General features: G+C 37.5%; 1 protein-coding gene and 1 non-coding gene across 3 annotated transcripts; one reads left to right on the plus strand and one right to left on the minus strand.

Moving 5' to 3' along the window:
* The first annotated feature begins 9,322 nt into the window (after positions 1–9,322).
* LOC107808475 (NAC transcription factor 25) lies at positions 9,323–11,032 on the plus strand. 2 transcript variants are annotated; one of them, XM_016633007.2, is made up of 3 exons: positions 9,323–9,633; positions 9,792–10,075; positions 10,512–11,032. In XM_016633007.2, exons 1-3 carry the CDS (start codon positions 9,450–9,452, stop codon positions 10,851–10,853), a joined length of 810 nt encoding a protein of 269 aa, XP_016488493.1. In that variant the 5' UTR covers positions 9,323–9,449; the 3' UTR covers positions 10,854–11,032. The 2 variants fall into 2 exon arrangements, with proteins under 2 accessions (XP_016488493.1, XP_075098575.1); XM_075242474.1 differs by having other exon boundaries at positions 9,405–9,557.
* TRNAQ-UUG (transfer RNA glutamine (anticodon UUG)) lies at positions 10,259–10,330 on the minus strand. Its single transcript has one exon. It is a non-coding gene; the product is annotated as a tRNA-Gln (tRNA).
* Positions 11,033–11,679: the final 647 nt, after the last annotated feature.

The raw sequence follows: 11,679 nt of genomic DNA on the forward strand, positions 1-11,679 counted from the left end.
CATGGCACTGAAATAGGAGCTGGAAGAACCCTTGTGGCCTAGGTACCCATTGAAAGAACCCTAGATGGCTGGTGGGCGGTAATAACTCTCTGGCATGACACTGAAATAGAGTCGTGCTGGAATAACTCAAGGAGGTGGTGGTGCTGAATATGGGGGCCTGCTAGGCTGACAACTTCCAAACTGACCTCTGCCCATAGCCGGGGCACCTCTAAACTCTCCAGAGAAATGGGTCCTTTTGTCCTGCTACATCTACTCTCTACCCCTCTGACGGTAGACCTCAATCCTCCAAGCAATCTCCACTACCAGCTGATAAGAAGTCTCCATCTCAACCTCCCAAGCCATATTATCCCTAATACCAGAGAGACCCCGCAACAAACCTCCACACTCTCTCTATGTCAGTAGGAAATATCATAAGTGCATGGCAAGACAACTTAGAAAATCTTGCATGATAATCAGTCACTGATATCTGGCCCTGCTCGAGCTGCTCAAACTGATACCGCAACTCCTTCCTCTCGGAGGGTGGAATATACCTATCCAAGAAAAGCTGCGTAAACTATCCCCAAGTCGTGGGAGGAGAACCCACTAGCCTGCCGAGAAGATAAGACTGCCACCACCTGCGGGCCTTGCCCTCCAATTGGAAAATAGGGAAATCCACCCCATGAGACTCCAATATCCTCATGTTGTGCAGTCTATCCCTGCACCGATCAATGAAGTCCTAGGGATCCTCATGTCGCTCACCTCCGAAGACAGGAGGGTGTCGCCTTAGTCCATCTGTTCAATAGCTTCTACGGACCGCCGTCTGCAGATAGTCTAGGCTCAGGTACAACTGCTGCAAGTGGCTGAGCTTCGCCTACAGGTAGCGCACCGGGGGTCTGATATACGATAGTTGCATGCTCTGGAGCTTGGGCAGTAGGGGTCTGTGCTCTACCTCTCGCCTGAGATATGTCTGGGTCCGTTGGAAATAGACCAGCCTAAGTCATAGTGTCCATGAACCGCAACATACGGCCCATGGCCTTCTGAAAGCACGGTATTGGCATGACATCTACCGGGGCTGGCTCAGCTGCGAGCATCTCGCCCTGTTCCTCGATGATGGGGTCCTTTACTGGATCCGCTTGTGATGCTACTGAGGCAGCTCTGGGATGCCTTCATCCCCTACCTCGAGCTGGTGCCCTCCCCCGGCCTCTGCCTCGGCCTCTAGCAATAGGGGGAGGAGCTCCTCTCAGGTTTGGAACGTCCGTCGTATGCATCCTCACCGTCTGTGAGAGAATGAGAGAAATTACTTAGTATACCATCAACTGCATGATAGGATATAAATAAAGAGTAGTTTTCTAACACCCTATAGCCTCTCGAAGATAAGTACGGACATCTCTGCACCGATCCGTAAGACTCTACTAGGTTTGCCCATAACTTATGAGACCTACATGAACCTAGTGCTTTGATACCATGTTGTCACGACCCAATTCTAGTTTAGGCCGTGATGGCGCCTAGCACCGTTGCTAGGCAAGCCAACAGTGAACTATGTAGTGATTTCCATTTTTATTAAATTATTCAAATAGCTAACTTTCCTCACATTTAAAGAATTTAAATAAATAACTGATTTTTAAAACAGTCAAAGCGGAAATAACTAAATGAAATCATAACTGTAGAGATACAATCCAAAATCATAAGTCTACTAGTGTGTGCCAAGACCTGGTGTCACAAGTGTATGTGCATTCTAGTAGAATATATAAAAGAATACTAGTCTACTGTCTGAAATGAAATAGACAGATAATATAACAAAAGGAAAACTTTGGCTGCTGTAATACGACTTGGAAGGGCAGCTCACCGTGTTTTCTCAAAGCGGGGCTCAAATATGCGCGTCGGACTGGTAACCAGATGCACTCGCTTCAGATCCTATACAAATTAAGTACAAAAGTGTAGTATGAGTACATAAACAACATGTACCCTTAAGTATCCAGTCTAACCTCGAAGAAATAGTGATGGGTCGACTTTGACACTTATTAGGGTTAATAATGACATATAAAAATTTTATACTAAGCATGGTATACATGAATAACATTGAAACACAAAGAGAATAGTTTATATCTCAAGGCAATAAAGCAGTATCAAATATGATTAGTTTCAAAGATTTATCATGCACAATCATGTCGAGATCGTACGGCCCGATCCAACATAATATTTAACTTTGCACTGCCAAGGGTCGAACAACACAAACCATAGATGCATGTATTTACTACCGAGGCGTTCGGCCCCATCCACAAATAGCAATTTGTTTAAAGAAATACAAATTTCACATTTACAGTCAAGTATTCTATTAAATCTTCAAGTAAGTGAATTTAACCTTTTACATTTCTTTTATCAAATTCCAACACGACTTAAGTAATTAAATTAGCAAGTAAGGGCACAAATATTTCAAATAAAGTATGATACGGGTCCTAAACTACCCGGACAATAGCTTAATAGTAGCTATGTACGGACTCTCATCACCTAGTACGTATGTAGCCCCCACAAATAGGTACACACATTTATTTAATTCACATATGGGGTAAATTTCCTCTTACAAAGTTAGAAAGGAGACTTACCTCGTCTCAAAGCCTACTTCCCTATTCAAAAGGTGCTCAAACCTCCAAATTCGATGACAAACGACTCGAAACAAGTCAAATATTACATAAATTAATCAATCTATGCTCAAAAGTTCATATCCCCACTATTAAAGTGATTACCCAACCCAAAATACAAGATTCCTAAAATTCACCCCCGGGCCTACATGCCGGGATTCTAGAAATTTTCGAATAAAGTTGTTACCCATAACCTTAGGAACATAAATATATGATTTTCACTGAGTTGCATAATCATTTTTGTGGTAAAATCTCATTTTAATTAAACCCTAGGTTTTTCATCTAAACCCATGATTTTTACCAATTTTCATGTTGAAATCAATACATAATCTATGTATTAAACTCATATTAAGTAGAAATTACTTTCCTTACGAAGCTAAGTTGAAATCCCCTCCTTAAAATCTCTCAAATCGCCCAAGAGTGGAAGAAAATATGATAAAAATGGCCTAAGTTCATATTAAATAAGTCCTCACTACCCATCGATTTTCGCACCCGCGCTGCCTTGGCCGCATCTGCGGTCTCGCACTTGCAGAAAAACCATCGTAGAAGCGCATTCCCCTCACCTGGCCAGTCTCCGCATCTGCTGATAGAAGGGGCCGCTTCTGCGAGCCTAGCCAAACCTACGACCACAGTGACCGCGGGTGCGCCCAAGCTTCCGCATCTACGGTTACGGGGCTACCCTTAATTTCTCACTTCTGCGGCTCGTGGCTCACACCTGCGAGCCCCCACCTGCATGGCCAGTCCCCGGTGCGATTATGATAGATCTAGGGAGCTTCAGTTGTTGCTTCAAGCTCCCAACTTGGTTCGAGCCTCGTCCGATCAACACTCGGGGCCCACGAGGCCCCGCCCGAATATACCCACAAGTCTGAAATTATAAGACGAACTCGCTCAAACTCTCAGAATGCCCGGAACAACATTAAAACTAAGAATCACACCCCAAAACCAATTGAATCAAATTATGAGCTTCAAGTTCTTCAATTTACTTCCAATGTGTCGAAACATACTTATACTACTCGGAATGACACTATATTTTGCGTGCAAGTTTTAAATAATATTACGAAACTATTTCCTGTCTCTGAATTCTATTTGGACCTCGATATCACCAAAACCTATTACAAACCAAATTTAAAGAACTTCCAAAACCTTCAAGAACCAACTTTCACTATTTGGCGCCAAAACGCTCCCGGGCCATCCAAAAACCCGATCCAAAATCCGCCCAAGTCCGAAATCATCATACGAGCCTATTAGAATCATCAAATCCCAATTCCGAGGTTGTTCACTCAAAATGTTGACCAAAGTCAAACTTAGCCCTTTTAAGTCAACTTAAGAAACCAAGTGTTCCGATTTCATCCCGAACTCTTCCAAATCTCAAATCAACCATCCCCGCAAGTCATAAATAAGTAAAAGCAAGTACGAAAGTCTTATTTAAGGGAACAGAATTCTAGAAAGCAAAATGACCAGTCGGATCGTTACAGCACGGAGGAGTGGGAAATGGAATGTGTGTAAGGGAGAAGAAAAGCAGTGGCGGATCGGGTGCTGTGGGTGTGAGGGAGAAGAAAGTGAGAGTTAGAAAATTTTGGGAAGAGAAATGAGGGGGAAACCCTGTATTTCAGATCTAAAATTAATGGTACTGACCGATTCTATCAGTAAAGTTGTTCAGTACACTTAAATGAATGTTGGCTGTGTTTGACCACAGTTAACTGACCTACTTCGGTCGGTTATCTTAAAAACAACCTAAATTAATTTTTTGTGTTATTATTTCATAAAACAAAATTAAAATTTAAAAAATAATTTGTCACGACCCAATTTTTTCACCCTCGGGAGTCGTGATGGCGCCTACTAGTGAAATCTAGGCAAGCCGACAATTACAAATTTTATTAACCTTTTTCCTTATCTTTTAACAATTTCACAAGTTAACATCTGATCAACAACAGAATAAAAGGTGTGGAAGACGAAATTCAACAATTTAACTAATTAAATACTAGTACAAAATCCAAAATACAACTCCACTCAGAACTGATGTCACAATGTCACGGATCATCTATGAATACTACAAACAGTGGTCTAAATAGAAAAAATACAAGTCTGTCTCTGAAATAAATAAAAACAGAATGGAAAGGATAGAAGGGGATGCCAAGGCCTACGAACATATGCAGGACTAATTCGGGACTCCGCTGGACTGAAGGCATCAACCTCGCTATGGTCCAAAAGCTCCAATACCGGGATCTGCACATAGTGCAGAGTGTAGTATCAGCACAACTGACCTCATGTGCTGGTAAGTGCCAAGCTTAACCTCGGCGAAGTAGTGACGATGCTAGGACAAGACTACCAAATAAACATGTACAGTTAAATCATATACGGCAAATAATGATAACATAAACTAGCAGTTAAAGATGGGAAGGGGGACATGCATAATTTCAGTAAAGAAACATAAAGAACACCATAATTTCATGTCAGCGAGAATAAGGAAAACAGTAACGACTCAATATTCTCTTTTATTCTTTCTTGTTGTGGCGCGCAATCCAATCTCAATCATATAATACTGTTGCGTCGTGCAACCCGATCCCAATCATATAATACTGTTGCGGCATGCAACTCGATCCCAAATCATGTAATGATGTTGCGGCGTGCAACCCGACCCCACCTATCCTCCCTTATTACTCCTTGTTGCGGTGTACAACCCGACCCCATATAATAATGTTGCGGCGTGCAACCCCATCCCCATGTACAAATCAATATCAATCACAAAAGAATCCCGGCAAGGGAACAATAATATAACAACAATATCCCGGCAAGATAGATAATATCATAAGCATTAACATCCCGACAAGGAAAACAATATCATAAACCATAACATCCCATCAAGGGAAACAATATCATAAACAATTACATCCCGACAAGGGAATCAACAATATATCTCATCTCGTTTCCATAATCATTTCACAACCTAAGTCTCAACTTGAGCCAATGCTCCATAATGGTCAATTACCAAGAATACTTTCATAAGCCTTGTTCAACATTTAAAATCATCATATCAAGTATGGACAATACATAACAGAGTCATAACAATCATAATATAAGACTCACGAGCATGCTTGACACCAATGTATAGATACTCGTCACCATACCTATATATCATACTCAACACTTAACACATAGCAAATAAGACCACAACTCATATTCCCTCAAGATAGGATTAGACCAAATATTTACCTCAATTCAACGAACACAATCAAGCCTCAACTACCGCTTTACCTCTCGATTCCACCTCCAATTTGCTTGTATCTAGTCATAATTTACTTAATGATATCAATAAATGCTAAATAGATCAATTCTAATGCATGAAAATAGGTTTTCTAATGATTTTTCCAAAAATTCAAAATCCACCCCGGGCCCGCTTGGTCAAAACCCGAGGTTCGAACCAAAATTCGAGCATCCATTCACCCACGAACTCAAATATATAATTTGTTTTGAAATCAGACCTTAAATCGAGGTCAAAATCACCAAAATTTGAAGATCCTAAGTTCTACCCAAAATCACCCAATTTCCAATGAAAACCTCTTAATTTTGAAATGAAATCATGTAAAAAAAAAAAAGGATTAGATTGAAAGAAATAAGTTAGAAATGACTTACTAATGATTTGGAAGAGTTTGTGCCCTCGAAAAATCACCCAATGTTATTTTAGAGTTTGAAAAGTTGTAAAAATAAAGAAGAGTCCCGTCTGAAATCTCACTTATCAGGTTCGGATGTCGCAATTGCGACCAGGGGTTCGCAATTACTAACCCTTCAAAAGTCTGCTATCTTCGAATTCGCGAAGTATTCGTCACATTTGAGACTCCTGAGGATTCCTGCCATCTCCGCAATTGCAAAGGGAATGTCGCATTTGCTACTACTGGGATTTTCTGAAGGTTTCGCATTTGCGAAGAAATGCTCGCAAATGCGAGCAATGCTAGCCAGGGATTACTTCGCAATTGCGATCAGCCCCTCGCAATTCCCAAGCTATCAGACTTCGCAATTGCGATCCCTGATCTCGCAATTGCGAGATCAGAGGCCAACACCAGACTTGCAATACTTCAACAATTTTCCTAAGTCCAAATACACTTCGCGGCCTATAAAAACTCACCTGATCCCTCGGGGCTCCAAGCCAAACATGCACGCAAGTCCAAAAATATCATACGGACTTGCTCGTGCGATAAAATCATCAAAATAACATCAATAACTATGAATTAAACCTCAAATTCATGAAATCACTCAAGAACATTGAAATTCCTGTTTTCTCAACTATATGTCTGCTTTATAGCAAACGAACTCCGATTCTTACCAAATTCCACAGATCCAACCAAATTATTATTTTAAACTTGTATCGGACTCCGAAACCAAGATGTGGGCCCGATACCATCAAAAAATCGCGTCAATTCACTTCTAAAAGCCTTTACATTTTCTAGCAAACAATTTTCTTTAAAAATTCTTTTCTCGAGGTTGGGACCTAAGAATTCGTTTTCGGGCACATGCTCAAATCCCATATTTTTCTACGGACCCTCCGGGACCGTCAAATCACGGGTCCGAGTCCGTTTACCTAAAATATTGATCGAAGTCAACTTAAATTTTAAAGGCAAAATTAGCATTTTCCTCAAATTTCACATAAAAGCTTTCCGAATATACGTCCGGACTGCGCGTGCAAATCGAGGTAAGACAAAAAGAGGTTTTCAAGCCTCGAGACACAGTTTAGATTTCTAAAACAAGAGATGACATGTCGGGTCATCACATAATTATAAACTATAAGCATATATTTTATTCACATATATATTTACTAACAAATAATTATAAGCTATAAGTATAATCTTTATAAATACTTATATTAACTAATTTCTTTTAATAGACTATAAGCATATGATTTAGTCACACATATATATAATTAATCAATCATAATAAACAAATAAAGGTATATATATATATATAAGACATTTATTTTATTCGAATTCCACATTTCGTTTTATATATTTATCCGTTTTATAACTAATTACAAATCACCTAATTAATAAATATCGGTCAAGACGTTTACCTTTTGTGTTCATCTATCTAAGTTAATTTTCTAAGTTATAATTAAGTGTATGAGTCATTTCACACACTAACACACACACACACATACATTATATTGTAATTGATGATCAATCACATAAATTACTACGCACGAAAACTTGATCAATCGATGAATTGGTAAACTAATATTATTCTATATTGAATATATTTAGTCGATTGTTATATTAATTCGTTTACTTAATGCTAATAGTTTCTTTCATTTATTTAATTTGTGATACATATATACATGTCAAAGAAGTTTAGTATTATTCTATATTTCATTCATTCATAACTAATAACGCATGATATAGATTAATCGATATAGGTCGAGACATTTTATTTTTAATATTCATTGATGCATCTAAGTAAGTTATAAGTCGATGAATCAATTTATAAATAGATATATTTGATGATGATCAATTATATATGCTAATTAGATTATTGCTTCTTCACAAGTCTATCCCCAAAAAAATATGACCCTGTAGCCCTAGCACTTCGCGCTCTTAGATGCGGCTATATATATATATATATAGACACACACACACACACAAACACATTTCATTGTACTAGTTTAACTATGTATAGCTTGTTATAGTATATGTTAGTACATTCATTATTTGTATTTCAAAATAAAGTGTTAATGGATTATATTTAAATTATTTAGATAGTAAATTACAAATTTTAATGTGATTTAAAAGTTTTACCATGTTTGACCATGTTTGACCTATGAACCGACCGAAGTTGGTTGGTTATTTTCCAGAAATTACAGCTACCGACCAAAGTTGATCGGTAACTTCAACTATAAATTTTATAAAAATATTTTAAATAATAATATAATTATTAATATTTAAAAATGTGGGTCCACCTAACCGATCGATGTTGGTCGATAATCAAAAAAGTTCTTTGACTAAGCAAGTTTGATCATTGCATTCAAATGTTTGACCAATATACCGACCGATTTCGGTCGGTATGTAATTTAGAAAAAAATGTAAAATATTTTTGTGGTAGTTTCCGTCCGCCTTGGACGGTTTTTTGGTCGCTTTGGTTGACCGACCAATGTTGGTCGGTAGGGCTCAGTCGGATTTTACCGAATTTCTACTAGTGAAACCCAATAAGTTTGAAGTTGACCGAAAGTAGGTAGGCTTGCAAATTCTGTTTGCGAAATGGATATAACTTCAATTGTAATCCCAAAATTGGGTATAAATAATGCAAATGACAAACCAATAAATGTTGCGTTGGGGTTGACAACGGCCAAACACCCGCCTTCTCCCCCTACCACAATTTTGAAAAAAATATATATAAAAATTAAATAATAAAGACGATTCCTTGATTTAATGGAGAAAGAGGTAAGGCAGATGGGCAGTGTGCAAACAATTTGTTGGAAGTTTTTTGGGGAAGGTCACGAAATGGGATTTCGTCTGTTACATTATTTTAAGAAATATAAAACATGACATCGAAAGCATGTTGGTGTTAGTTCCATTTTCTGTTGTATATTTGTTCCATACAAACATCACTTCCAGCTGTCGTGGCCTAATTCGATTTGTCATCGATATGCGACATGTCGCATTACGATTGGTGGAAGTAAGAAGTTAGTTCCCCAGGCCCATCCCTAGTATATATTCTTCCTCATATGCCATATAGTTCATTCTACTAATGTCAATTTTGTTCATTATTTCTCTATGTAAGATTCAACTTTTCCAAAAAATTACCAAATTTGGAGTAAATATTGTATGAAAAAAATTGAACGATTCGATGGAGAGCACCGGTTTGATGTCCGGTTCGAGCCACCTTCAACTTCCACCGGGGTTCCGGTTCCACCCGACCGACGAGGAGCTCGTGGTTCACTACCTCAAGAAAAAGGTAGCTTCCGCTCCTTTGCCGGTCAAAATCATAGCTGAAGTTGATCTTTACAAATTCGATCCATGGGAATTACCGAGTAATTATTACTTTCTTTCTGTTTTATTTTATGTGAACTTCTTACCTTTTCAATCTTTTTGGAAAAATAAGTGCATATATTTTTGTAGCCATTTAAAAGTTTTTTTCTTTTTTCAACTCCGTATCTGGTCATATGTAAGTTTTTGATTATTTTTATAGGTAAGGCGAATTTTGGGGAACAAGAATGGTATTTTTTCAGTCCGAGAGATAGAAAGTATCCGAACGGGACGAGGCCTAATAGGGCGGCGACTTCAGGTTATTGGAAGGCTACTGGAATAGACAAGCCAATATATACATGCGGCGGTACTAAAAAGATTGGTGTGAAAAAGACACTTGTTTTCTATAGGGGAAAGCCTCCTAAAGGAATCAAATCAAATTGGGTCATGCATGAATATCGCCTTGTTGATAACAATTCTTCTCTAACCAAGAAATGCTCTTTAAGGGTAAGGTAACTTTCTCATTTCAAAACCAAATAAAAGAGAGAAAAGAAAATGAAAAAGCATAGACTATTAAGTTGAAAGTAGAGTGTACGTAGACCTTACTATTGCCTTTAAGAAGGTAAATAGACTATTTCCGATAAACCATCGGCTCAGGAAGGAAAAAGGGAAGGGGCACAAATATAATGAAGGTCCTACCGGGATTTGAACCCGGGTCGTTGGATTCAAAGTCCAAAGTGCTAACCACTACACCATAGAACCTTGGACAACAAACTTATATACACAGTATAATTTTTCACGAAAGATGTTTAACTGTTAATCCATTGATGGTTGTAGCTCTGCCCTAGTTTCTCGATACCTAAAGTCTCAATAATTAATTTTTTTTTTGTCTTGGCTTATATTAATATAATTTCATGATGTTTTATTTATTTATTTTGTTTAGCTTGATGATTGGGTATTATGTCGGATTTACAAGAAAAACAGTTCAAGTACAATAATGGAAATGGACAAGGAGGATTCTATTGAGGAAACAACAGGTTCAACTTCAATATTGCCAGCTTCATCAATGAATTATTTCGAGCAAAATTCAAGTATAGGAACTTTAAGAGTAGGTTCCAATTTTGATGAATTTTTCGAAAATGACATAAAAATGGCGAAAAATGAATATGAAAATGGTGATGATACGCCATTAATGGAGGGAAATTCGAGTTCATTTCTTACAATGCTCAATCAAATTTCACCCAGAAGTTCACAGCTCAATTCTTGGTTCTCTGGCTACCGATAGAGTTATTTCTTCGTTAATCTGTCGCTAAATCGCTCGTAGATAATAGAATATTTGATAATCTGCCACTATTATTAGCAACGAATTTTATTGTTTAGCTACATAATTTGTCTGTCGCTAATTTCTATTTATTTAATAGTGTTTTTACCAATACATTAATTTTATTGAGAAGTTTTTTTCAATTGTTGAATTAAAGGATAATGGTGTTAAGGTCTATGGGAAAGAATACACTTGCCAGAAAAGGAAGTTATCTATTGCATAATATTACTCTTATTGTCGAAGTTTAATTATTTATTGTCGCATTTTAGTTATAATCAACTTAATTAACAGCACATGGCTTAGAGCTAAATTCTGTTTTTGTTTTGGACTTTGTTAATTTCAAGGTTTAGATATTGTCCTTAGTTGCAGTGGAGCTAAGATTTCAATTTTTTATGTTCTGAATTTTAGAACGACGACTTCAAGTGCTAATATTGGATTCTAAATTTAATATATATATAATGAATTTTTTTAAACACAAATACGATATTTGAGCAAAAGTTATCGAATTTAGTTGAATTTGCATACGGACTTTGAGCTCTGACCCATGGTCCTCAGCCATTGGCTATGTCCAAAATAATAGTAGTGCATGCTTTTATTACTTGGTGGAGAACCCCAATTCAAATCAAATTAGTTGTGGTTGAAGTATCGTACTCTCTTCAATCTCAAATGTTAGTCCTTTTACCAAATTGAATTTGCAAAATATTCAATGTTTTAAGAAAATAATTGTTTTATTTTCAAATCTATCCTCAGTATTCTTACTACTCTAATTATTGATTTTTTAAGACACAAT

The sequence above is a fragment of the Nicotiana tabacum genome, chromosome 21 (assembly GCF_000715075.1).
Source record: "Nicotiana tabacum cultivar K326 chromosome 21, ASM71507v2, whole genome shotgun sequence".
Taxonomy (NCBI): Eukaryota; Viridiplantae; Streptophyta; class Magnoliopsida; order Solanales; family Solanaceae; genus Nicotiana; species Nicotiana tabacum.

Excerpts from the sequence above, each read along its gene's own strand:
- LOC107808475 (XM_016633007.2), top strand. The coding sequence starts at position 9,450 with ATGGAGAGCACCGGTTTGATGTCCGGTTCGAGCCACCTTCAACTTCCA. Across the intron at positions 9,634-9,791 it reads CGATCCATGGGAATTACCGA|GTAAGGCGAATTTTGGGGAA; the intron begins GTAATTATTACT and ends TTATTTTTATAG. Across the intron at positions 10,076-10,511 it reads CCAAGAAATGCTCTTTAAGG|CTTGATGATTGGGTATTATG; the intron begins GTAAGGTAACTT and ends TATTTTGTTTAG.